At 49.8% G+C, this 26888-nt stretch overlaps 10 protein-coding genes across 10 annotated transcripts; 6 read left to right on the top strand and 4 right to left on the bottom strand.

Annotated features, from left to right (window-relative positions):
• Positions 1-60: 60 nt before the first annotated feature.
• On the top strand, positions 61-1146 carry H6S33_002580 (uncharacterized protein; the record flags this gene model as incomplete). Its single annotated transcript, XM_044833933.1, has 4 exons — positions 61-162; positions 230-281; positions 351-1051; positions 1096-1146. The coding sequence occupies 4 exons, from the start codon at positions 61-63 to the stop codon at positions 1144-1146; spliced, it is 906 nt and encodes a 301-aa protein (XP_044692741.1).
• A 3792-nt stretch (positions 1147-4938) lies between these two features.
• Positions 4939-5331, top strand: H6S33_002579 (uncharacterized protein; the record flags this gene model as incomplete). The annotated part of the gene is made up of 1 exon (XM_044833932.1): positions 4939-5331. The coding sequence occupies one exon, from the start codon at positions 4939-4941 to the stop codon at positions 5329-5331; it is 393 nt and encodes a 130-aa protein (XP_044692740.1).
• Positions 5332-5754: 423 nt separating this feature from the next.
• On the bottom strand, positions 5755-8214 carry H6S33_002578 (uncharacterized protein; the record flags this gene model as incomplete). The annotated part of the gene is made up of 2 exons (XM_044833930.1): positions 5755-7731; positions 7792-8214. 2 exons carry the CDS (start codon positions 8212-8214, stop codon positions 5755-5757), a joined length of 2400 nt encoding a protein of 799 aa, XP_044692739.1.
• Positions 8215-8956: 742 nt separating this feature from the next.
• On the top strand, positions 8957-9848 carry H6S33_002577 (uncharacterized protein; the record flags this gene model as incomplete). The annotated part of the gene is made up of 3 exons (XM_044833929.1): positions 8957-9006; positions 9066-9086; positions 9146-9848. 3 exons carry the CDS (start codon positions 8957-8959, stop codon positions 9846-9848), a joined length of 774 nt encoding a protein of 257 aa, XP_044692738.1.
• Positions 9849-11436: 1588 nt separating this feature from the next.
• Positions 11437-13172, bottom strand: H6S33_002576 (uncharacterized protein; the record flags this gene model as incomplete). Its single annotated transcript, XM_044833928.1, has 5 exons — positions 11437-12180; positions 12230-12344; positions 12451-12737; positions 12791-12944; positions 13006-13172. 5 exons carry the CDS (start codon positions 13170-13172, stop codon positions 11437-11439), a joined length of 1467 nt encoding a protein of 488 aa, XP_044692737.1.
• Positions 13173-15329: 2157 nt separating this feature from the next.
• On the bottom strand, positions 15330-17318 carry H6S33_002575 (uncharacterized protein; the record flags this gene model as incomplete). Its single annotated transcript, XM_044833927.1, has 5 exons — positions 15330-15800; positions 15852-16387; positions 16458-16769; positions 16876-16892; positions 16978-17318. The coding sequence occupies 5 exons, from the start codon at positions 17316-17318 to the stop codon at positions 15330-15332; spliced, it is 1677 nt and encodes a 558-aa protein (XP_044692736.1).
• Positions 17319-17457: 139 nt separating this feature from the next.
• H6S33_002574 (uncharacterized protein) lies at positions 17458-18473 on the top strand (the record flags this gene model as incomplete). Its single annotated transcript, XM_044833926.1, has 3 exons — positions 17458-17884; positions 17945-18365; positions 18431-18473. 3 exons carry the CDS (start codon positions 17458-17460, stop codon positions 18471-18473), a joined length of 891 nt encoding a protein of 296 aa, XP_044692735.1.
• Positions 18474-20059: 1586 nt separating this feature from the next.
• H6S33_002573 (uncharacterized protein) lies at positions 20060-21224 on the bottom strand (the record flags this gene model as incomplete). The annotated part of the gene is made up of 3 exons (XM_044833925.1): positions 20060-20150; positions 20224-20623; positions 20720-21224. The coding sequence occupies 3 exons, from the start codon at positions 21222-21224 to the stop codon at positions 20060-20062; spliced, it is 996 nt and encodes a 331-aa protein (XP_044692734.1).
• Positions 21225-23815: 2591 nt separating this feature from the next.
• H6S33_002572 (uncharacterized protein) lies at positions 23816-24229 on the top strand (the record flags this gene model as incomplete). The annotated part of the gene is made up of 1 exon (XM_044833924.1): positions 23816-24229. The coding sequence occupies one exon, from the start codon at positions 23816-23818 to the stop codon at positions 24227-24229; it is 414 nt and encodes a 137-aa protein (XP_044692733.1).
• Positions 24230-26270: 2041 nt separating this feature from the next.
• Positions 26271-26621, top strand: H6S33_002571 (uncharacterized protein; the record flags this gene model as incomplete). The annotated part of the gene is made up of 1 exon (XM_044833923.1): positions 26271-26621. One exon carries the CDS (start codon positions 26271-26273, stop codon positions 26619-26621), a length of 351 nt encoding a protein of 116 aa, XP_044692732.1.
• Between the last annotated feature and the right edge of the window lie 267 nt (positions 26622-26888).

Raw genomic sequence — 26888 nt, 5'->3', positions numbered from 1 at the left:
GCTACAAGTCCTCTCTTTCCCTGCAATTCGGTCGCACAGTAACAAATCTTTATATCCACCATGGGCCTGGTCGAATACGGAAGCGACAGTGAGGACGAGGAACAACGACAGTCGCCAGAGCGAAAAGAGCCCTCTGATACTCCGTTAATGAAAGTAGGAAAGGTACGTTCTCAAGGATATAGCTCTTCAAAGTTACAATTATTCAAGCGTTAACATAACAGACGTACAGGCACCCCCGTCTCCCGAAATCTCACTGAAAGTTTGTGCTGAAGACATAGAAGGTGTCGTTTGAGCGATATTCCTTATAGACTTAATTGTAAGGACGAAATCGCTAAAGAAAATGTGATCAGGTACAGCAGCAATACCAGACAGCGAAGCAACAACGCGTACCCAAGAGACAGAAGAAATAGGTCCAATAATGGGACCTTCACGACCACCACGAACACCTTCCCCAGCACCACAAACTCCTAACCAAGAACAACTCTCGCCGTACTCTCTTAATCGCGCGACAATCCGCTCATTAACTTTCCCAACATCAATTCCAGATATACCCCCTTCCCCACCTGGCGACGAACCTAAAGAAGCTGCCGCAAAGTTCGATCATTTCCGCCAGCTCAAGCGCCAGGGGATCCACTTTAACGAAAAGCTTTTAAGGTCATCGGCATTACGGAATCCAAATCTGCTCGAAAAGCTCACAGCATTTGTGGGCATTAACGGGAACGAGCAGTACACAAGTAATCTACCGACCGAAATTTGGGACCCAACAGGATTTCCCGAGGAAGCCTTTGCGCCTAAACTTGCAAAGAGCCAGCAAGAGGTGCTGGAGAAACGGCAAACGCAGGAGAGGTCAGGGATCGACTTTATCGGTGCATCTGGATCGACGACAGCTCCAGCTACTGCATTACAAGTAGGGCAGGAAAGGAAGGGTGGTGGTAGTGCTGCAGAGAGGGTAATGGCTGGGCTAGATAGAGAAAGGAAATCCAACACACCTTCGGCGGATTCCTTAAAAAGAAAGGACGATAGAAAGTGGGACGACAGAGACAAAGATAGGGTAAGAGATCGAAGGAGAGATGATGACCCGTATAAAAAACGCAGACGGTCAAGGACGCGATCACGATCAAGGTCAAGGGAGAGGGAGGGGTATAGAGACCGGAGATAATACCATGAAATTTGCATTATGTACTATATCAGTCCCTTTCTTCCCTATGATTTATTATCCTCTTAACGTTCATAATAGTAGTAGAGCCAAAGACAAGGAACCATCACGGGTGACACAGTTCACATTAGTAAAACAGATAGGTCTAGAACCCAAAAGAGAGGGAAAAGAAACTTGTTTATTCCCATCTCCAGCAACAAAAGACTTATGGGTTGAAACCCGTAATCACATATGCTCCCACCCCATTAATTGCGCAAAGTTCCGGTGATCACTACGGCCATGGGTATTGCTAGCGGCATGGCTGATAGATTATCCTTATTGCATATAGGTATATATGTATGTACAGTATAATCTCCTTATAAGGGTACGTCGGGACCGAAATTTGGTACCCTTATAGAGCCGTTACCTTTATAGGAGGAGCAAATTTGTACCTACGAAGCCCAATGGGGACCCCAAACACCTACCCTTATAAGGCGAATACTCTTATAACCCAAACCCTTATAAGGAGATTGCACTGTAACTACATATAACCATACCCATTGATATTTTCTCTCAGGCCTTGGTGGATTTGAAGTCAATCTGTGGAAATGATTAGATGACACCTTTTACTCCAATCAGCACTTTGTACTAGTGAGCAGCGATATTAATGCACCAGGAGTATCTCTTGTATTATCATACAGGTATAAGCTCACAGTAGCCGGTACGTGTTAAAATAAACAGAATGGTGCATTCATGGATATATAAGAGATATTAGATATATAGGAGATATTACATAAGTACATACATGTAGATATTAGATTAGATATTACCAAGGGCGTAATCTCTTTCCTTGTTATGAGTAAATGAATCAAGCCAGTTAACGCAATGCAATTTTGTACAAATTGAGTTGGGAGATACATCGTTTACTTTGTATTGGGGGAGAGGGGGATCTGAAAACTAGTAGTAATAACTTGATTCACTTCCTCGTAGGCTTTATAATTATGTAAATAGGGCCCAAGAATAGCTAGGACCTAGCATGCACCAGGTACCTATGAGTTGGCCTCTATCAGCTCCTGACTAGAGGGGCTCGGTTTGCATTTTGATAAAGGCATTGCTATCCGCTCCTCTGTAATAGAGAGAGAATAGCGATATACCTTTCCGGCGTGACTGCATGTACTAAACTAAAAGAGGCCTCGCTATAATAAATTGGTATTGGGGGTTGAATAGAGATATTGGATTTATAACAATTGATAAGAATTGCGCATGTACGAAGCTGGGGAGTTGAGACATCTATATTAAATAAATATGTTTAAAGAAATTCTTTAGAGAGTACTTATATAGAGAGCTAGCATCTTATAGAATAAACCAAGGGCTTTACCGTCATTCTCCAATATCGGGATTCTATGCGATATTCGTCGATGCTGGAGGGATCGATCTTCTAGTAGGTCTAAGAGTCTTAAATAAATCCGTTCTTGCGTAACATCGCTCCTACATTAATCATTATTAACCCCTCATGATCTGCCAGTAGACAACTTCCATAAGAAATAGAACGTGTATTCTGTCCCAATAGAGCGTGGTTTTGGAACGGATTGGGTTCACGTGTGCGTCATACCCCTTGCTCCATTGAGATCTTTTGTAGTTTATTACAAAGCCAGCTAATGCGAAGAACCCCTAGATATATATGCTAAAGGCTACCGAGAGACAGAATACTTTCTAAAGAACAACGTCTTTCCCTTAAATTTCATCAACGGCAGGAAGGACAATCTTAATGCCGATCCCGAGTGATGTACCATGACGCCCAGTTCGGAGGTGGTGTCAAAACATGGGCTTGAAGAATTAAGCCTCTGCGTATGTGTTATTTTAATCTTTCTGGGTACCTGTAATTGTGCTTCTGCTTCGGATAAGACGGTTAGTACGTTTGCCGTATCGGAACAGCATCGTGCATACGCTCTGTCATCTGTGAAGTTTTCTTTTTTGTAAAGAAGGTGCACGGCTCCTACTCGCGATCAGCTACCTTGTTCAAAAACTCCATGTAATTCTAATTAGCTTGCTCGTCTGGTTGAGAGATTTAATCAATGCGAGTGACATCTCATGACGGAAATCAAGGAATGCATGCAAGAACAAACACACAAACCTCTATCAAAGTTACCATCAAGCCTAATAAAACTTGCAGATTCCAAAGATTCCTTTCGTCTATTGGATGTGTATTCGTTTTAAGTGATATGCTGATTATTTGTTCTCGGTGGCGCCTTATATTTTGTCATCCAATATCACCCGAGCTCCCTTCTCTAATAGCCCTGTAAATGAGTCAATTGGCCACCTATATTTCATATGGTGAGGTTTTTACTAAATTTCGTCGAAATCCCAAGAAAGTCGTAAGTAAATCTAAGGGCAAAAGCCTCATTGACTGTAAATATATTATTCTATGCCTTTCCCCTCTGTTTTTGTACGGGAAAGGGATATTTGACACATCTACGTCTCGGCTATTAGAGTTCAGAGGAATACAGAATGGTACGTGCGCTCGAGACATATATATAACCGTCATAAAGTTTGTGAGCGGCATGATTTCAAATGTATAAATTTTGGTGTTCTTTCGTCTTGTCGATCCCCAGGAGGTGCGCCTTTTTTATAAGCGGGTTCTCTTTTTTGAAACCTTTCAAGGCTTGGTCCACCCTCCACGTAGAAAGAATAGTTTGCATGAGAAGTACATAAATTTGAAAACCCAGAAGAAAACTCCAACTCAATAATTTCAGAAAGAGATATGGAACCAGCCTCCGGCTGGATACAATATCAACGTCCATCTCTGCACCATAGGCGTACGATAGCATAATTATTGAAGTGGCATTGTAGAGCCAGTAGCTAGTTGCACGAGGAATACCACTAAACATATAATGCATCTTCATGATCGTTGTATCATCTGTCCTTTGGATCCATCCCGATAGTTCGAAAGTAATGGTGCTTTATGTAATGTCACTCGATTACTCCCTCAAAAGGGCATAACCATGGCCGGGTTTGAATTATGAGGCCCAAGATATTTGATAACTCCGGTGTATGTATCTAATGGCCGCGGTAATTGGGTTGTCTTGGTGGCATTTGTTATTCCTCCTGGATTATAGCTGCTGAGTGATGTTGCTGTTGAGCTTGCTCGAGGCCTGAAGCAGATAACACATGTTTTGATTATTTTCAAACTTGGATAGTAATGGATCGTAGCTCATACTTATATCCAAGGCGATTAAATCGATGGTGCGACTGACGGGATAATATATATATTCCAGGTACTTATCGCCTCAGTCTTATAGGTCTTTAGTATTCAATAACCTCCATGAACAGTAGGGGTCAGCAATATCTAACACTGGAGTTTCCCAGGTTTCGAATACCGCGTTAGATCCCTTCTTGCTTAAGTATTCTGCGTAAATATTTATATTCCCTCACAAGTCCTAGTCGCATTCCAGATGGACCCGCCAAGACCCGGAAGCAACCCCCCACAGTCGGGAGTCCATGACAATTCGTAGTTAGTAGTTGATCCTATGGGCACTCGCTCGCGCTCATATGCGGCATTTCATCGTCAGTAGATAGGTAATCAAGTGCCTCAATCGGTATACCCGGCAAACTGAAGTCTTAGCATGCTGCACGGTCCAACCCAGAAGAAAAGAAACCAGATCTCACTCCCGCGCAACCTCAAAAACCTCTTCACACAACCTCAAAACTCACTTCACTGTGGACTAAAAATCCACCTCTCAAAAACCCCCATAAAGACCATACGAACCTCTCTAAACCACCCCCCTACTATACTCAAGGTCAAAATGGAGGCCCTCACAACCTTTGTCCAAACCCACGTCCTGCAGCCAGACAACACGATCCAGATTCTGGGCCGCACGTACCGCCCGAATGACATCTTCCGTATGGTTATTATCATCGGAGGATACCTCCTGCTGCGCCCGTATATCCTCAAGATGCAGGCAAAATTCCAGGAGAAGGACCACGCGCGCGAGATCGATCCCAGCGAGGAGTCGAGCCATTCGGCGATGGCGGCGAGGAGGAAGCCTGCAGGCGAGGAAAGCGACGACGAGGATGACGATTCGTGGGGCGCGAAATTGAGGAGGAGACGGAGGGCCGAGGCGGCGGAGAAGGCGAGGTTGATGGAGGAGGAGAACGACAGTGACGATGAGATTGCGGAGTATTTGGAGAAGGAATAGGGTTGGGCGGTGGTGTTGAGACTAGGAAGATGATGGGCAATAATAGTGAGATCAGGGGGCTCTTGGGTTTAATGTAATAAATGAGGCACGCCACGACCCGGAAAGATGCGCAAAGACTGGAGTTTAAAAGTTGCTATTGCTATGGTGTTATTTGTCTACACCGTGCTGGAGGGGGATATATAAAAGTATACTCTATGTAACAGAATAATAATCTCTAAACAAACAAAACCAAAACCTATCCAGTCCAGTCCAGTCCAGTCCAATCCGATCCGATCCGTGAAAAAGAGATAATAAAACATATACATGTACAGACCAAAGAAAAACAATCATAATCTATGTCCATTAACCCATCTTTTCATCATAAGGTATCACTCTAACTACTACAAAAACTACAAAAACTATAGCTATGCATAGCATACTGCTCTATCCCGCTCTTCCTACAACTGCCCCGATCGCTTTATCGTCTTTCAGGGCGATCTTGATCTCCTCCTCATTGATCAAAAACCTTACGCGGCCTCCACCGCTTCCTTTCTTCTCCAGGCCGACAACTCCGGCCTCCACAAGACCCTTCACGGCACTTTCAATGCCGCCAACACGAGCCTCACCACCAAGCTCCTCAACTCCAATTTCCTGGATCTTGACAATCCTGGCCGCCTCATCCATGACATCGCGGAGTACGCTCTCGCCCACTCCGCTTCTCCTACACCTCACTAGCAGGGCCACCAAAAAGACCTTCGACGACAGCGAACATGTCTTCAGGAACACCTGCACCGGCGAACTGGTAGCTTCCAAGATTGCCTGTCTGATGGTGGCAATTGTCACTCTTCCGCCGGCTTTGATCCCACCGCCACCAGAGCCGTCATCATCATCTTCCCTCATCATGGCGACCTTCCCGCTCAGCCGCCGACCCTTCTCGTTCTCACTACTAATAACAGGTGCATACTCTACCATCTCTACAGCGCGCCGGCATATATCCAGCGCTCTTCTGGCATCACCGGACACGGCCGCTACCTTACGTGAGGCGAACTGGACCGCGTCTGCGTCTACGATATCGCCCTGGACACTCTCGAGCCTACTCTTGATGATTGTCATCAGCTGGTCATAGGTGTACCCGGGAAACGTGATTCTTGTCAGCCCCAAGCGTGAGCTGATCTTATTGCTGAGCGTGCGCTCAGGCAGATCCATGGTGTTTGCTACAGCTAACACAATGAGTCGTGAGTACTTCCCACCCGGCCAATTGAAAAAGTTGTACATGACGCCTTGCCCCTTCGTGACAAGCTGGTCGAGCTCGTCCATAAGCACGACACAGGGCACTCGGCGCGGGCTCGGCGTGCTGAATTCAGACTCAAGGAGCCCGAGGGCTTGCGACGGGGATACTCGGTCTCCTTTGATGGCTTCCCACAGGAGGGAGTAGGACTGATGGGGGTCGGCGACTTTCATGCCGTTGATCTCGACGAATGTGAAGTCATCGAGCTCTTCCAAGGCGACTAGGTGCCGGAGTTGCGTTATTACTTCGCGGACAGTAGCAGTTTTGCCTGTTCCGGGGGTGCCGGAGATGTAAATACAGGATCCAGTGCCTTCGGTGATTGCGGCGGAGAGCTGCGTATAGACTTCGTTGAACTCGGCTTCACGGCAGGGGAGGGATGCGGGCAGAGTTGAGACATGTAGATGGTGTCGAGCAGCGGCGTAGGGTGAGGATAAATTAGGGAGAGTACGGGTGTTTAGGGGCGTGAAAAGGAGCGGCTTCTTGATGGTGATTTTGCGGTTTGTTGGGGTGGTGAACTTGCGCGCGGAGGTGGGGGTGCGGCGAGTGGGTGTGGTAAGTAGGTTCTTTCGAGTAGGTGTGAGGAGATTCTTCTGCGTTGGTGTGCTGAAAGTGAAATTCGTGCGCCTCTTACTCGGCGTTCGGGGGGCTTTGGTTTTCCGGCTGAAGTTATTATCATTAACGTCGAAATCGTCCTCTGCATCTTCGTCCTCCTCCGGTATTGTCTCTACCGTTCCCTCTCTAATAAAATCCCGGTCTCCACTATCATCTGAGTCCACGGAGGTCTCTCTCCGTCTTCTCTTTGGCCGTACCCGGTTTTCCCTATTCTCTGTAGCGGCATGCTTCTGCGCTTTCTTCCGTGTAGCTTTGGTGCCCTGCCGTACCAGCTCGCCAATTGCAAAGATATCTGTATCGCGCCCTTTGTAGATAGTGTCCCAATCAAGCTCGGGGGTGTAGTTTGCTGTTCGGGGGTTGCAACCGCGACGGCAGACAAAGACTTTCCCGTAGTCACGGGACTTTTTGGGAACGCCGTTGGGGTATTGATCGTTGAAGACTTTTGGAGAAAGGATCTTTGCGCGGCCATTGATCGAGCGCAGTGGGCACAGGTTGTAGGAAGGGTTTATATAGAGCTCGTTCTGCCTCCATTATCAGCATATTGTAGCTCTCAAGCCAGACACCGGAGGTGACAAACTCACAGGCAAGAAGTCCATCCGCTTCTTCTCTTTGTTCTTGATCTCGAACTCCGTCGAGAACCACATCACATTGACAGACATGTCGTCCTCCGTGCCCTGATCCGAGTCCTCAAACTCGCATGCCATGCCGACATACGCCTCACCCTGCAGTCCGTCGCCCTTGATGAACACGCAGTCGCCAATCCGCACGTCAAAGTCACCTGTCCGCGCGCCAATAATCTCGCGCTTCTTCCCATTGATCTCCGAGTGCCCGACCTGGTCGAATGTGTCTGGCTCCGCACTGTAGATCCACTCCCATGGCAGGTCTTCGTCGCCGAGCTCGTCGTCGCTGTCTTCGCGCGCGACGCCGACGCCCCGGAGGAGCGCGCGCGCTTTGCTAATGGAGGAGGACTTTGTGGCTTTCGAGGGGAGGTGCGAGGTCGTCATTGTGGAGGCGAAGAGGCCGGCGAGCATCGGATTTAGCTGTTAGTCGGAGGTGTCGGGGGGGTATCAAGCCCAGTCAGTGACGGTTATCTGGAATATATTCTGGATTCTTGTTAATAAGGGGGAGACGCGTATTGTGGTTTTTCGCGGTTTCCCGGCCTGTTGGCTGACCTGCATGGCAACCAGCCCACACACTCAAAATTGAGGGCCGAATTGAATAGAATTTTTAAAGGATAATTAATTTACTTGGAGTGAAAAATCTCGTACAACTGGGGGGGGGGTCCCAAGGAAACCATTAACTACATGTTATCAACCCGGGAAATTATTATTGATGGAGGGCAATAATATAGAGCAGGATACATACATGTACTGTCTGCATTCGAGCTTGTCTACATGTACCTATAGAGCTTTTCTCACCAGATCCTCACTTACTCCACAATTGCAACCAGCCTAATTCTGTCGTCACAGTGAAAGAATAGTGACTTATACGTCCCGGCCGCGGTCAGTTATGCGCTGTTTAAGCCATTCGCATTATTTCATCTACTTACATCAAGATTCAGTACTTCGTTGGGTGATACGCTTAATGCAATCGTGACGCCAAGTGATATCACGTGCTATAGGTTTTAAGTGGATTTATTTTAGCGTGCCAAGATTTCGTGGAAAACTTCAATGACCAGGCTACTTAATGTAACCTCACCCCCACTATCTTACAACCAAACGGTATTTTGTGAAGCTATAGAACACAATGCCTCAGAACGAGTATATCGAACGCTGGCAGAAGCTTCACGGAAAGAGGTACATCTCACTCCTTTGAATTGAATAACTTATAGAGTCCTATACTAACTGTCATATAGGCTTGATCATGATGAGCGAAAGTAATAGCCACCCACCCCGCCCCCCACCTCTCTACCGGTACTAACCCCCAATCCAACAGACGTAAGAAGGCCGCCCGTGAAGGCCACAAAGCCTCCCAGAATGCGCAGAATTTCATAGGTCTCCGCGCCAAACTCTACGCCAAAAAGCGCCACGCCGAGAAGATCCAGCTGCGCAAGACGCTCAAGCAGCACGAGGCGAAGAATGTCAAGTCTGACGGTCCCAGCGAGCCCTCCGCCAACCCGCTGCCACCCTACCTTCTCGACCGTTCCCAACCCACCAATGCGAAGGCGCTCTCCACAGCTATCAAGCAGAAGCGTGCTGAGAAGGCGGCAAAGTTCAGCGTGCCGCTGCCCAAGGTGCGTGGTATCAGCGAGGAGGAGATGTTTAAGGTTGTCAAGACTGGAAAGAAGACGGCCAAGAAGGGTTGGAAGAGGGTTATCACAAAGCCGACTTTTGTTGGTAGTGATTTTACCAGGAGGCCGGTCAAATATGAGAGGTTCATTCGCCCCATGGGATTGAGGTACAAGAAGGCCAATGTCACACATCCGGAGCTTGGTGTGACAGTACAATTGCCGCTGTTGAGCGTCAAGAAGAACCCCCAGAGCCCGATGTATACACAGTTGGGTGTGTTGACAAAGGGAACAATTATTGAGGTCAACGTGTCAGAGCTGGGTATGGTCACAGCTAGCGGAAAGGTCGTTTGGGGTAGATGGGCACAGATTACTAATAACCCGGAGAACGATGGATGTGTCAATGCGTAAGTTATCTTTCTTATCTAGTTTCCTAGAATTGTGAGCTAATTGGATTGGTTGATGTAGGGTCTTGTTGGTCTAAATTTGGATGGGAAATCTAAATAAATAGATGGGATAGATTTGTAGGGACGGGGACGAAAAGCTGGTAACGATGCTGTATATCATATTTTAGGTTTCAAAATAATGGAGTTCTTTTTTTCTTTCTTCTTGTGGTTGCAGCTACTTACTCAAGTATAAAGTACATGTATGTTTCTGGTGAAGTGTGTTTCATTGATAACGCATGTACAAAACAGCATCTTTCTGTATAGTTGACCCCACTTGGTAAACTATGCACACGGGCCACGGTGTTCTTTAGTATCCCTACCCCAACTTCTAACGTATGTAGCTTATATACTCTACATTCCACGAGTTAAACCTCAAAATATAGAGGGGTAAGTTTCGTCGAACGGGTGTAAGGGTGGGTTGACAGTCTCTTCCCGATTATAAAATTTCTATTACTAAGTATGGTCGACTCTCTGCTCCAAAGACTAGTATGAAACTACTTACCTAGGATAGATTGAATTAGTAGAAAGCTTTGGTATCTCTAGTTATGCCTAAGAGTGTTATAATCGGTGGATATCGGTCGAGTCATCCGGCACCTAAGAATTTAGGGATGGCAAGGATTCTTAATAGACTACATACATACTTTCACAGCAATATATAGCACTACATACAGCCACTCTGCAAAAGTGTTCGTGATTCCGATTTCGGAGTGAGACATTTCTCCATATGTAATATAACCGTACTGGCGGACCATCAAAAAACCCCAAGAGAAGACTTCCCCAGTGACCAATGGTGCCCGAATCGTTGAAGAAAAAGATCAATGACTTACCTTCTTTTATGTATAGTCACGAACTGTATTATATATTTTTCGTTATTTTGAATCTTAAAATTAATAACATCAACATTACGGGTGCGCCACACTGCTCACTGACATTAAAACTAAATCACGAACGCTTTTGCAGAGTGGCTGTATATAGGTCTTATGTCCCTGGAATTCGGGACGAGATATGCATGTAAGTTTTCCTCTTCTTTGATAATTAATCGGCCATAAATCATGCATGTTATGAGTACATTGAGAAATGAAATAGAAATACATGTATTTCCTTCATACTATAGCTAGTCTAACTTAGCACAAGTCGTGGATTCCATAATAGATATCCCAGTAACCCAGAACCCCCAGAGAGTGGGAGCCACCAAACAGCATCCGGATAGAACACAATATGAGACATAGAGAGCTCGAGACCATGATTTTTTATACAAACTGTAAGCACCAATAGCGTTGCGAATCATGCCACCCCGAATGTTTTCAGTTGAACTCCTTCAACCATCGCAAAGATATTTATTGGGAACCAGACTAGCAGCCAACCTCTCTGGGAGAAGGTGCTCTGCCTTGAATGGAACCCAGTCAGTTCAGCTACCATGATGAATGGCCCCGATACGACTAAATTTATCAAAAAACAAACAACAAAAATTGATATCCACCGCTGTTGGAATCATTTGGAGGGTGAATGATCGTCTTAGAGGAGTTTATCTACAAATGATCTACAGGGCCTATTTAAATCACTTTGACCACACAAAACTTACCCTTGCCAAACCTTACAAGCAGCACTTCGCCATCTACCAACCACTCTTCCTCTACCTTCGCCTTTGTGTCCATTACCTTTTCACTCCCCAGCCCCACATACAAACCTCCGCCTCTCACTACATTATCGGCCTCGCCCTTACTTTTACACACCCCAATCCTCCTTGCAACCTTCGTCACCAACTCACCCACCACCTCGCTCCTCGGCACCTCCACCACACCTGGGAGCTGCAGGATCTCTCTCGCAGAAACCTTCATCGTCTCTCCAGGCGCCGGAAACAATAGTTTCGTCTGCAACTCGGCACGCTTTGCCTCTTCTCCTCCATGGATCAGCATTACAACCTCACTGGCGAGCAAATGCTGAGCGCGACGTTTCTCGGGGCTCGCAAGGTGCTCCTCAAGTACACTGCTGACAGTGCTGAGAGGCAGTAGTGTAAACATCTTTAGGTACTTCCCTATCACGTCGTCGGGAAGGCGTACGAAGAACTGGTAGAGCTCAAAGGGGGAGGTGAGGGTTGGATCAAGCCATACGGCGTTCCCGGCAGTCTTCCCGAATTTAGCACCTGAGGGTGTGGTAAGGAGAGGGACTGTTAGTCCGTACGCGGGGTCGAATTTAGTTGGAGTGCTACTAGGTGTTTCTGGGGTTGTGGGGGCACGCAGTTTCGTTATCAGGTCAATTCCGGCGGTTATGTTGCCAAATTGATCATTTCCACCGATCTAAAGAGGATTAGTTTTGTAGGGGGATTGTTTGGTAAACGAAGCTTACTTGTAGACGGCAGTTTTTCTTGTTGTGTAGGTGCCAGAAATCATAGCTCTGTAATAGCTGATATGTGAATTCTGCGAAATTGATGCCTTGTCCGGTCGTCATCCGGCCCTTTACACTATCCTCAACACATCGATCAGCGCCAACTCCTACACCCACTACCTAACCCACTACCAAGCACCGACGCTTAATAATTTCCATAATCAAGATTCGGAGAAACCTACCTCTCTCGCGCCAACATCTGACTGACTCTGACATGTCTCCCGACAGTACTCAAAAACTCTACAAACCCTAACCCTTCCAACCACTCTCCGTTCGTAACCAATTCTCTCTTCCCCAGTTTCTCCTCGCTATACCCTCTAAGTAACGCATACTTCTTTGCGCTTTCAAAGAATCCATCGATCTGCCGCCATATTGAATCGAACGCCTTCTGTAACCTCTGCGATTCCACAGAATCACGCTCCGTAGTCCTCCCGGATGGATCCCCCACCGATGCGGTAGCTTTCCCAACCTTTCTAGGTCAGCTAGCACGCGAGCCAAGAGGCGTGAAAGGGGGGGTTATACGAGTGCGATAGAATGGTGGCCATTGAGGTAGAAATGGAGCAGGTTCATGAGAGGAAGGAGGTGCCCGACATGGAGCGAATTCGCGGTTGGGTCAACACCGGCATACGTAGTTATGGGATTCGATTCGATCAGGTTTTCAAGGTCCCCGGAGGTGCTGGGGGGTGCTTATTAGAACTGAGTCGCGGTAAATAAATGGTGGGTTTCTCCATACATACCCTGTAACTGACTCGACGAGCTCTCGTTCCTGCAGGTGCTGGAGAAGCGTTTGGGATCTGATTGAGGCGGCCGAGAAGGGTCTCCTACGGGGAATTGGCCGGTACTGGTTACGGGAGAGGGAGCGTAGAAGCCGAGTCGCTGATCGGGCGAGTGATAGGGGAGGCATTTTGGGGCGATTGGCGCTTGGTTCCACTCTAGAATTATGGATGGTGGGATGTTTATGGCGGGGGGCAGAGCCTCATCCTTGCATGCAGATCGTGAAAGCCAAGCCAGTAGTATCAACCGAGTGATATCTGGTGCATGTCAATCATATGAAGATTTACCACAAACAGTATCACATAAAGAGTACTAAGTCTAATACCGCCAAAACTCGAAAAATTGGCTACCTCCGTCCAGGGATTACCATCCGAGTGATTGGTTGAATGGCATCGATCTGCATAAGAGGTTTCCGATAGAAGTAATTTTGATCTAGCCAATTTTTCGAGTTATGGCGGTATGTACTACGCTTCAGTTTTTCGCGCTCGGTTAAACCCTGACCCCCAACGGTATACCCCCAAATTTAAATGTTATGTACTATTCGAGGGTCACGGTGGAGGACGGAAGTATGCCACCGACTCACTAGCGCTCATGGATTTTTAAGGGAATTAGAAAATTACCTACCATCAACCACTTCCTGTGGCCTAACAAGCTGAAGTGTCGTCCAGAGGGGCCGAGTTCGATAGTTCGAACCTCCCAGACTTGGTGGGAAATCATACACTGTGTGACTGGGTAAAGGAGCAGAGCGGGATGCCTCTCCTTTTTGCTACTTTGGACCTTGGAACACGGAATTTCCTTTTTTCCTTTTTTTTTTTTTGGCTCCGTTTTTTGAAACTTTGGACGGAACCCACGAACTCCTCGAGGGTCGTACTGACTCGTGGTATTGTACTTACTGTACTTAAAAGTCACTTCAGGGCAAAAATGAATGAGTGAAATTTGTGTCTGTATTGATTAGATAAGCGAATACCCGGCGTAGACATAGCCTATCACTCGTATTTTAGTACTCTAGCTGAGTACCTATGTGCGCACTCTGTTAATACACAGCGAGAGCGAAAAAGTGGAGCACTAACCCCCTGCCGATCGTACACACTCCATCCGCAAAACCTCTCTATAGCTATTAGATGGCGGGCTCGAGCACCATCTTTAAGGCCCGGACGGCTCCATGTAGTACGGGTCTCTAGATCTGTCGATCCACTCCAACCCCTTTCGCACGTACTTACTTGGCTGCAGGTGTTCGGCTCAACGCGATTTTGAGATAGTCGTACTGTAACACCAAGGTTAGAGCTGATGGGGAATCGAATTGTTCACATCCATCTTGGCGTTCATCATGATCGATGCATCCACTCGTACGTACAAGCATTTCTGGTTGGTTCGCAGAGTTCATCGAATCCCAAATTGGCCTGGATTGGATTTTTATATCGTGTGGATGCGGTACGTACGGGAACCCCATGCCAGTTTAACGCTGATTTCATTTTCTATCCCAATTGCGGGTGTGGGACATGGACAGAATACATATATGTAGAGACTCCTATAGCTAGCTAGTAAGGTTTACTGAATGAGTAAACCAGCTAACCAACCAATCCTAGTGAGGTTGAAACCCGCCGAGTGATATCCCATGATGTGCTCTTCATGTGGTGGAGACAGTATGTACGTCTGGGTATAGATGGTGCGAGACTATCTAACTACTGTATGTAGTGACCGCTGTGGGGCCGGGGAGGGTGGGGGAATCACTCATTAAGTGTCTGCCATAGTAATAACACTTGTAACAGGTATGAATAGAATCGGCTTTACTCGATACATAGTGGGCTCGTCTCGTCTCTTTACGCGCTGTATCATTCTGCATACAGAGTCCTGTGTATGGTAGCTACATGTAGCTCATATACTTTAGGGAACCTGGATGATGCACACCGAGTGCTATACCATGACGCATATGTTTGAGATTGGCGGGCGTGGGTTTGGGTTGTGGTGTTTTTCTACTTATCATGTGTGGGGAAGGAAAGAAGGATTGGAGTAACTGTACTAGGGCGGAGTGCAGAGGGTGGTTAGTTTGGTTGGTTGGGTTGGTTGAGAGATAGGCACTAGGAGGTAGATATATACGACGGGGGCTTGAAATCCAGTCATGTCTACAAACCCCACAATCACTCAAGTCAAGCACCACATAACCCCGCACCCACCAACCCCCCCCAAAGCAGCAGAGAAGCAACGCACAGAGAAAGAACGAAAAAAAGAGCACTCCATTCACATTACTATCTATAACATACAACCCCCCCTCCCCCCCACACCCCATCTAGACACCCCCCCGTCCCCTCCGCCGCTCCCACACCTGCAAATAACTCTCACTCGTAAACAACAACTCCCTCGCCACCTCCTCGACAAACAAATCCTGTATCTGCACCCACTCGCCGCTCGCGCGATTGCACAGCTGCACCTTATAGACGCTGCGCATGTCGCCCTCCTTCTTGCCCGTCGTGGTCGTGACGCTCTCGTGCGTGATGTTGGCCACCAGGTCGTACCACACGGGCTCGCTGCCGGGCTCGGTGGGGGTGCGCTCGACGTAGGGAGACATGTCGAGGGAGCGCGTGGGGAAGGTGACGATCGTTGGGTTGCGCTCGGAGACGAACTTGTTGCGGGAGAAGCGCTTGATGTGGAATATGAGGAAGGGGGGGAGGGGGGAGAGGAGGCGGTAGCGCTTGCGTTGGCCGAGGAGCTCTTGAGAGTGGAGGCCGTCGTATTTGCTGAGGATTGTGGTGAGGGGCACCTGTTGCTGTTAGTTCTGATAGTCTGGGGGAGGGGGGGGGGGGGGTGTTACTTGGGGAATGATGTTCTTATCCTGCTCATCCTTAAAGATCGGCTTCGGCGGCAGGTCCAGCGTCAACATCATAAACCGCACCACCTCCGTCTTGATCTCCGCCGCCTCCTCGAACCTCAGCCGATCCGACGCGTCCGCGCGCGCCGTGATGGCCTGCGACTCGACCTTCAGCCGCCCCTGGAACACCTTCTGCACGATGGACGTGCCCGCGCGCGTCTTGGACCCGCCGAGCGACAGGTGCAGGTGGTTGAGGAACCACGACAGGAAGTCGACGGGATCGGACTGCGTCGTGAGCGTGAACTTCTTGGACGAGCGCAGCGAGATCTCTTGCAGCAGCTCGTGCGGCGAGACGTGCGACTTGAAGGCGCGCGGGTTCCACAGCTTGCGCACGAGGATGCTGAAGCGCTGCGCGAGCTCGGGGCGCGCGGACAGCGGCTCGAGCATGAAGTAGTTGCGTAGTGGGGCGACGTGGGCGAGCGCGTGGACGACGACGTTGAGGTAGTCGTTTTGCTTGATGTTGTTGAGGCCGACGAAGCCTGTTTTGTTCCCCATATATCAGCCTATCTCTGTCCATCCAACACATGAAGATTCCGGGAGTGTATGTACCGGGGATGTATTTCTTCCCGCCCAGATCCCAGCGGACCTTGACCTCCTTGTCGAGCTTTGCGACGTCGTCCTTGCTGTATGTCGGGTTCGCGACGTACTTGATGTCCTCGAGCGTCTTGTTCTTGACCTCGTAGCTCTCGGGCAGCACGTACACGCGCAGGCTGGCGATGTTGATGAAGACGTGGTGGTCCTGGTCGAGCGAGTGCGTGTAGGCGTGCGAGGAGCGGCCGCGGCCCTGGAAGTACTTGCCGCACACGAGGCAGGCGTAGACGTTGATGTTTGAGAGCGAGATTGAGCACAGCTTTTCAAAGTCTGCCCACCATCACCATCACCATCACCAGCATCAGCTTGTCAGCTCTTCATCACCGAGTAGGTAGGTAGTAGTAGAGAAAGGATTGGAGATGGAGATGCAATATACCGAAATCCAGCAGCGTCCTACCCCCACCACCACCAGCACAACCATCAGCCCCACTCCACCGCAATGGCAAATAGAACAGACCAGACAGTAGAGAGATCTCACCTATTCACAGTGTCCAAATACAGGTCCGAAAAGCCCTCCGTCGGCCCCGCCTGCACATCCCTCACGACCGCCGTCAGCGCGCTCTCCTCGCCGTCCTCCGCCTCCTCCTCCTCCTCCACCTCCTCCTCCTCCTCTACCTCTCCATCCTCTCCATCCTGCGGGGGTGCCCGTGGCCGCGACGCCTCGAGGATCTTTCCTCCTCCTCCTCCTCCTCCTCCTCCTGTGCCGCTGGCGAAAGACTCGTCCTCGATCTCGTCGACGCGCACACGCTTGGGTGTCAGTGGGGCGCCGTCGTCTGCTGTGTCGAGCTCGAGCGAGGTGTCGGCGGGGCGTTTCGACATTTGTGTTGGTGTTGGTGGTGTGTGTGGGGGGGCGGGGTGGGAGGTGGGCGGGGGAGAGGACTGGTTTGGAGAGTTTGGAGAGCTGAGAGGTTGTGGTGCAGCTTTGCCGGGTGTCTGGCTGGGGCTGGCTGGGGCTGGCATGGCCGGGTTACCAAGAGACCTGCACGGCGAGTCAGCAGCGAGAGCGAGCGAATGGGTCAACCACAGCACTCCTCCACCGCTCTTCCACCGCTCCACCACCGCTCTCCCACTCCCACTCCCACTCCCGCTCCCGCTCCTACAGCTACAGCTACAGCTACAACTACCACAGCAATGGGCACCCCCCCACGAGGCCCCCGCGGCGGCCACGGCCACGCCGCCCGCAGAGCCGCCGCCGGACGAGAGCGCGAGCGAGAGCGAGGGCGAGACCGCGCAGACCGCGCAGACCCCGACCACGACCGCGACCGCGAACGGGACCGCGACAGACACGGCGGTGGCAGGGCCGCAGCACGTAAGCGCAGCCGCTCCAGAAGCCCCGACCCCCGTCCGCACCGCCGCGACAGGGACAGAGACAGAGCACGAGGTTCGTACCTTCCCCCCCCCCCCCCCGAAAGCTAGTGGCAGCATCTGATTGGGTGAATGAATAGACTACCGCCGCCCCCCGCCACCGCCCCGTGACCACGACGCACCCCCGCCAGACCGCGAATACACGATCCGCGGCGGGCGCAGCCGCGACGAGGAGCCAAAGTCGCGGCGGCACCGGTCGCGCTCGCGGGACCGCCGGAATAGGGAGCAGGCGGCAGCGAGAAGGAAGAGTCCGTCGCCGGTGGCGCCGCCGCCGCCGCCCCAGCAGCAGCAGCAGGATGTGAAGATGAGCGGTGGTGGAGGAGGGGAAGAGGAGGAGGCGGCGGCGGGAGAGGTGGAGGGGGAGGAGGAGGATGATACGGAGGCGCAGATGAGGGCCATGTTGGGCATTGGCGGCTTTGGGACGACGAAGCAGAAGAAGGTCAAGGGGAATGATGTGGGTGCTATTAGTAAGAATACGACGGTCAAGTATCGGCAGTATATGTATGTTGACTCCCTCCTTCTTTCTGGGTGTGTTTGGGTGGCTGGCTGGCTGACTGCGGTGGTAGGAATCGGCCGGGTGGGTTCAATAGGGCGCTGTCGCCTTCGTAGGTCTGGCTGGCTGGCTGCGGAGAATTGCAAGTTCTCGAGTCCTTCTCTCTCTCTGTATGATCATAGCTCTGTAGCTCCCTCATTCCCCGAATTTGTAGCTCATTTCCCCTCTTCTTTCCTATAGACAGATACACTTCGGCATCTAGTGTTTTCAGCGACTGGAGGCTATCTTTTGCATTGCTTTTTTCATTTCGTTTTCGTTTTCGTTTTCGCCCGCTATGGTACAGTGTCTTCAATAATACATCTTTTTCCCTCGCTCGTAAAGTACAGTGTTTGGCTAGAGAGAGAACATCCAGCTGTGCTAGGCAGAGACAGTATAGGACGAGTGAGAACCCATATCCCCCCACCCACCCAACTACATAACCCAGCCGGATGTATCGAGTGACACCCCATGCTGTGCGTGAATGCCATAGTGCGAGTAGACAGACGAGTGAGAACCCATGTCCAGGCCACACAGCAATCTTCCGCAACCAAGAAAAAAAGAGCTCTCTCGCCTTCTAGCTACCCTTCTTTTACCGCCACACAGCTGGTGATGCAATTGTTAAACCTCGCCCCCCCCCCGCCCCCCCCCATAACGACGGCAGATGGTGGAGTGGGGTTTTTCCGCGGGTAGGCATATCAGGACTGGCCATGGGGTTATCGTTGATCTCTTGCATATTCGTGCGGCCGGTTTGAAGCCGCCCAAAGATCTGTGGCGACTGATCTGGCAGCCAATAAGAGCTCACTCTTTTGCAGTCTTTAGATCATCAATTACCTTTCTTGCTTGAGCGGCTTCAATCCGGCAGCGCGAGTATAGAGTACAGCCCGCGCGATCTAGTACATGTATGTATGTACGGTACACACCTGACCTCCCCTAGCCAAGATTCGTAGTTTGGCTCCGCTCCGTTGATTTAGTGGTAAGGAGCGCCGGCTGCTGGGAGATGGTATAATACACCCCAAGCTAGCTAGCTACCGAGACTCGCTTCAATCAATCAATACCGAAACTCGCTAGCCATCCGACACGGAACCGATCATCGAGTGATAGTCCATGAGTCGCCACTCCGGGTGGGTTATCACATACATGTAAGCGGGTGTGACCGAGCCCAATCAAAGTCCTCGAGTGACACCACATGCACATACACAACCAAGACGAGTGACCGCGCGTGAGTCGAGACATCGAGTGAGATGTCATGTCCGCCACCACAACCCGCTCACTCGCACAGAAATATATTCTGCTCAATATCACGCTACATGTAATTAACCGTCCTTTCCTATTTCTATCTACTCTCCTATCCCGCCACATAAACGCACGAGTACACATACACCTAAGCCCCCCCTCCCCCACTCCCATCCCCATCCCCTCATCCCCACCCCTCCAGCAGTCCAGTCCAGGCATATACACCCCTTCCACCACCACCACCACCACCCACGAACAACGAACAACGAAAAAAACAGAGGGAAAACAAAAAAGGTCTTGGTATTGATAATAAAAAAAACGACTCTTTTACTGGAAACGATGGTGTGTTCCAGGAACGAATGGGTCACAAATAAAAGGTTCACAAAAAAAAGGTCACAAGGAAAGAAAGGGGCCAACAACCAGCAACAATCTATCGCCCAAAGCGCATCTCCTTCTTTGCGTATTTATGCAGCGCCCTCAAAAACACCTGATACCCCACCGCCTCGTTATCCGGCACATGACTAGTATACCCCACACATTAGCACACCACTCCCACACACAGAACACACCCAGGGAAAGGCAAGAAACACTCACAAAATCTCCGTCAACCGAATCTGCCACGGCGGATACCCCCTCAGCGTGACATTGGGACTAAACAGAATCAGTAGATCCGGCTCCGGGATGACATTCTCCTTGACCTCCGCATCGATCAGGTCGATGCTGACGTCCTCTGCGGCGATCTTTCCGCGCTGCGCCATGTCGCACAGCGTCTTTGTCAGGTCGACCAGCGATTCGCGCCCGTCCTCCTCGCTGATGATGACGACCTCGATGTCGACGCGGGGCCCGCCCTCCTCTTCATCGGACTGGTCGGTGGTCGTGAATGCGCCGGACGGCGGGGAGTGCACGCGCAGGGTGGGGCGCGACTTGCCGAAGTAGCTGTGCAGGCGCTGGGAGATGGAGCGGTGCGTGGTGGAGATGTAGGATTTGAGCACACCTGCAGAAGGGGGGGGGGGGGGGGTCTTGTTAGTCTCTTACCGCTACTAGGACAGCAGGGGTGGGGCGGGGGTAGGGGGAGAGGGGCGCTATATACCCGTCTGCTCATAGACACTCAGACATCTGATCCCCGCACTCGCGCACCAGCACGTAATCTCCGCCACCTCATCCACCAGCGTATCCAGCCCTCCCTTCTCAAACTCCACAATGACACTCACATGTCTCGGCAGATTCCCGGCCTGCCTCAGCTCCTGCACGTCCTGCTGGATGAGCTGCGGCGTGCGGTGGTGGTAGTAGAGGATGCTGAAGCCGCGGTTGAGCGCCGTGCGGTACGTCCACCGTAGCTTCGTGTACACGCTGTAGATCAGGTACAGCGTCAGCAGCACGAGCTTGTAGAAGCGCGTGAACACAAAGTCGCGGATGGGGCGGCGGCGCGGCTCGACGACGGGCGGGAGCCGCGGGATGATGAGGCGCTCGCGGTCGGTGACCTCGAGCGGCTTGGTGGGGGGGTTGCGGTGGGTGGTGGGGGCGGGCTTGGAGATGGAGGTGCTGGTTGCGGAGGGGGTGGGGGTGCTGGCGGGGGTGGGCGGGGCGTTGACCATGGTGGTGGATAGGGGGGTGGGCGGGGGGGCTCTTCTGGCTTGGTCTCTGTCCACGTAGAAGGGAGAGAGATTCCAGGGAGAGTAAGTCAGTATCAATAAGATATGACGGATGTGAATATATAGAATATAGAATAGAAGGAGTAGTCGATATTTGGGGGGGGGGGGGGGGGGGGGGGGTTGAGTATGAGGTTGTTGAAGGGAGCGTCTGCGATGTCCGACGGAGTGTCGTCGAGAGATGTCGTCGTCTGTGGCCGGGGGACGGAAAAATACCCAGCTATCAGATGCCTGGCTGGCTGGCCCGTACTGACGTCTACCGCTTGTACCACCAGCCCGTAACTCAGCCCGGGAGGAAGGCCTGAAGGGTGGGTGACGCAATGGGTTAATTAAATGCACGCAGCCTCGCCCAATGAAGGCCCGCGAAGGGTGTATTTTTGGCAGCAGTGAGCGTTCTCTCGATCTCCCTCCCAGCCAAGTGTCTGTCTACATAAACGAAATAAACAGGAAACAGGAAATTCCACTGCTTAATTACTTGCGCCCCCCACGCACGCACGGAATGCGATGGATCCAAAGTGTGAGTGTGGCCGGGAGAAATGTTTGGCGTGTATGCACGCTGCAAGGTTGTTTTGCTGATCATGCATGCGTTGCAGATGGAACGGATACAAATGTGCACTTCCTCGCACAGAGGTTTTGCGGTGTTTGATATTGTAATTGAGTTCTCACCGGTGTAAATTGGAATCATTTCCAGGTGCCCTCACATGTGCCAATCTCTCAACAGCTCTGTGCAGCTGCAGCAACGGCTTAACCGTTTATTCTTGGCGCCTGCCATGTGAAGCTCGGCATCATGATACATCACTCGGTCACAGATTGCGCATGGATGTGCATGCTTTTGATTTGCTTTTTTTTTGCTTAATGTCGCGATAATAGAGTGTTTTAGTCCTCCATTTTTTGTCCATAATTCAGACTCGCGGCGCCGAGACCTGCGCCGAGTCCTGTAAGAGTGAAAAATAGACCAATAGCAAGCTCAAGGTGATGGAGATCATTTCTGATTTTACACATTTACAGGGCTCGGCGCAGGACTCGGCGCTGCGAGTCTGAATTATGGACGAAAAATGGCCGAAATATGGGAGGACTAAAACACTCTAATCCTCTAATCTTGAGCTTGTTGTCAATGACCAGAGTTACAGGTTTTTTCCTTGCGAAAGTGGGGACATGGAAAACAGCGAGATTGGCGAAAGTGGTTTTAATAATAGCATTACCTATAACTTAACTCACCAATGTATAGAGATCATTATAAACCCTAATTTCCAGTTCTCATCTCTCAAATATCTAGTTAGAAGCATGGAAATTTTGGCTCGAGCCGAAGCTCGTGTATTAACGGAAAAGGCTCGAGCCAGCTCGGCTCATGAAGGGGTAAGGCTTGCTCTCAACGAGCCAAAAGCTCGAGCCCAAAGCTCGAGCTGGCTCGGCTCATGGATCACAATAAGAGGGAAAGAAGAGCGGAGGTAGAGTAATGCTAGCTTCCACCGATCAATTGAATCTACGAATAAATCAATGAGGGGAATATACACCTATCATACCCTTTGACCGTCTAAGCTTGAAGAAAGCACTCCTAAGTACTGACCTAAACCTTTCTTTTTCTACGTGACTCATCATGCACTTGGCGCCTTGGTCAATTGTGATATATGGTGCTGTAAATACCTCCAATTGATAAGTTATAAATACATTCTATGTGCCGTATTCCGAATTATATGCGCAAGTATTCCCTCATGATCAATTATCTAGAGCCAGCTTCTAACAATTATCAACTATTAGCTTAGGGTAGAGGGAGGGGTTATAGGAGAGGAGGGAGGTATTATGTTGGCTTGATACATCTAAACAGCCACAAAAAGTTCGAATTCGTCCAGCTCTTCTTCCCCTCATAACCAGATCTAGCTCTAGGTAGGTTATACACTCTCTGGTGAATTATTGCGAAAACGAGAGCTAAAAAAAAATAGTTTTGTTGGTCTATGCTCGATCGCAGCAAAAATCTTTCCAGGGCCAATAGGAGTAGTTATTAGGTCACGGAAAACCCACTTTCGCACTAATTCTACCGGAAACTGTAAACCAGCGAAGACACAAAATCTCCGAGTCCCGTGACTCTTAACCTTGGCCCTCCAACCAAGATACCAGAAAAAAAATGCCTACACGTGATCCGGAAATTTTGCGTCTTACCAGGGCTCCTTGTCTTTCACCAGCATCATAGAATATCACTCGATACACTTTGAGCGACGTTGGACAAGAACAGGACGCCCATGATTATCTTGTAAGATGACTGGGCCCGCCAGAGGCCTTAATGACATTCTGTGCGTAAACTATACTAGTGGATAAATATGCACATCATGAGGACCTACAACCTCCACGTGGTTATTAGGGCTCACCATCTGTCCTTTAGAGAACTGTTTAAATAGCCCTCATGTATGATCATGACGGATCCACAATCCTCATTAACACTCCAAAAAGCTACAAATAACTAAAATACTTCCTACTTAACCTAAACTCATGCATACCCATAACCAATCCACTCTAAACCTATATTACCAATATATACCCTTATGGCCTCCCTCCCCTCCCGCGGCTGGCAGCGCCACGAACTACTCCAACACTCCACCGGCGCCCGAACTATTATCTGGTACCGCCCCACCAACGACACCAAAGCATCCTCCGACGAACAGCTCCGCCACGCAAGATACACCGTCAAGCTCGCCATCGACTCACTGCGGATCTCGTTCTCAACGTTCACCACAAAAGACGATATCCGGCGTGCCGGGAGGGCGCTGGTGGACGCTGTGGAGCTGCTAAGGGAGCTGGCGGTGGTGAGTGAGGTGGCGGCGTATGTGGAGGTGGTGAGGGAGCAGGAGATGCTATGTAGGGTGCTCGAGAGGTATTGTGTGGGACCTAGGAGAGACTATCCCGTTGATGTGGTCGACCAGTTGCAGCAGTATGTTATTGCGCTGGGGAAGTTGTGAGCCTGAGGTATGCAGATGCGAAGATGCATGGAGTGGGTTGTAGATACTGGTGCTGGAGGAAGAGGTAGACTTGGAGGAGTCCCCGTTTCATGGGCATATATCGTTGTTTGGATTCGGACTGGCGCTTTACTGTGTGTAAAGTGGGTATTTTTTGTGGATTCAGTTGAAGACTTAAACTCAAATAGTTTTGTAGTCTGTTGATAAGTTCGACAGATTGTTATGACAATAGTAGCTTGGATGGGATGTAAGAAGATGGATACGTAGACGCTAGTTACATGCAATCCAACTAGTCTCACCAAGACGTAAGTAAGAGCCTTTAGTAGAAGGGATGAGAAGTAAGCGTAGGGCCTACTATAGGCCAGTCCTACGTACATGTATCCGACAACCGTCAACTTAGTTACAATGCAGAGAGCTCTGGTCGATATCACACATACCCCACTAGGAAGGCCCTCAGGTGCAATCCTAATCTACCACGAACCCACTGGCCACCCTCTTGTACATGTATATTAGCACCTATAACCCATGTGCACCAAGAAATAGACTGATCGGTCCGGGTTCATAATTGTAACTCTGTACAAACATGATACAGATCAACAGGTTCACGATCACGATGTCCAACCCCACAAAGCACGAACCATATATATAGCGCGTGCCGGCCCGGGAAACTACTAACTAGAACCCTTACTCATCTCACTACAGTGGCACTCGTGCAGAAAGAATAGGACTGGTGATGGCCTCGTCCATTCACATTTGACCAGCACGTGTTTTACGGGCAAGTGGATGTACCGCTATTAATCGAGCCCCATGCATCAACTCCTCCCTATTGACAGTTCAATGCAGACGACCTAGCTCAGCACTAACTCTCGCCAAATGGTCCGGTAGTAAGCAGGACTGGGCTTGATGCCCTGTGAGTTGCTTTATTCGACATCCCAGAACACATTCGCGATAGATACCGCTGGCTGGCGGGGTTACCTATCTTACCTCATATCGCGGGGCGAAGACATGCTCCTCACTGCTATCTTGTTCTCCCGGTACGTTGCATTACGTTTACTTCCAACTATCTTTCTGGTAGCCGCAATAGATGTGTGTATGCTTGGAAGGTTCTCAACCTCACCCCAGTGCCCCAGGCCCATACTTCGAATTCTCTTCGATTCGTAGAGTCTTACAGGACAGGGGTAACTACAGAACCCGTTAATGGCTACGCAATAACGTTCAACAGCCTAGAAGAACGTATAATCTATATTTATGCTGAGTCGGTGTAAGTGGGGTTGATGGCTGCCCATGGCAGTGGATACGGACAGAGAAAGAGGGCACTTTTGTATTGTCACTACCTGAATTCACGGTGGGAATGGGATTGATATAGGTTGGGGTCTATGAGATCTAGACAGGGATTTGACTAGGGACCGAGTGACTGACTGTGAGCCAAGTCTCGGCGGAAAGAGGATTCGGTTTTGCGGCTCATGCGCTGTTTGATTAATATGCTGGGTGAACCTAGAAGTGAGTGTGTGTGCAAATGAAATTCACATCCTATCGGGCTTGGACGTAAAACCCCTTCAAGACTCTCACATAAGGATCTGTAGATTCCAAATACAGAGGGCTTCCAGTGGGTTGATTAAAGGAGGTTATTTTTACTACACATGCATGATCAAATCAATGTTACTACCTTCAGAACTTCAGACTGCGCTGCAAGGCCTTCTTCCGGAGACAAGTAGTAAATCCTGCTAAACGCAAGAGTCAGTAACGTTTTTTTATTAATAGTGAAAAGACTTGGCTTTCAGCCCAAGGGGACGAGGCACATATATCATGCCTAGATTCTCGTGGAGTCTAGCCTACATGCAGCGCCATACATTTAGCTGAGACACTCACCTCTGTCGGATTTAGGCCTCCCACTATTTACACACCATATATCAAGGCATCGATGCCCGCAGATTAACCTGCCCATCTCAATACCACCCACATACCATTCCCCACCAGAATAATAAGCTGGTCCCAAGAAGAAGAGCTAGAAGCCCTAGAACAGTGGGGAGACGATATCCACACCATGCTGATGGAAGAGGGAGAGAGATTAGAACAGGATGAAGACGATCTCCACACTATGCTGATGGAAGAGGGAGAGAGATTGAGATTAGAGCAGGATAGAGACGATCTCCGCGCAACGCTGGTGGGGGAGAGAGAGAGATTGAGATTAGAACGGGATGACGACGATCTCCACACCATGCTGATGGAAGAGGGAGAGAGATTAGAACAGTGGGGAGACGATATCCACACCATGATGATAGAAAAGGGAGAGAGATTAGAACAGGATGAAGACGATCTTCACACCATCCTGATAGAAGCGCATGAGAAAGCAGAGCGCGAGGAACAGGACCTTGATGATATGTATTTACAATGAGGGCCCTGGGATGGCACGGGCAAAATCGTTTAATGCCCCGGTTAGGAAAAATGCTTGTGTAGGAGCATGTTTGTCTGGGGGTTATTTAGAGGTACGTGTGTTTGTGCCCTAGGTTTTGGGAGACGTTTGCTGGTGGGCTAATAATGATGAAGTGCCAAGCGAAGCGAACCTAAGGTGCAGTAGTAGGGACAGTGAAGGGTGGTGTACGTCTGGGCACAGGGGGTAATATTAAAAGGACCGGTGATGATAAAGAAACGAGGAAGGTCC

This window comes from Morchella sextelata (genome assembly GCF_020137385.1).
Source record: "Morchella sextelata strain SCLS chromosome Unknown scls_13, whole genome shotgun sequence".
NCBI lineage: Eukaryota > Fungi > Ascomycota > Pezizomycetes > Pezizales > Morchellaceae > Morchella > Morchella sextelata.
This window is presented reverse-complemented; position numbering and strand designations above follow the sequence as displayed.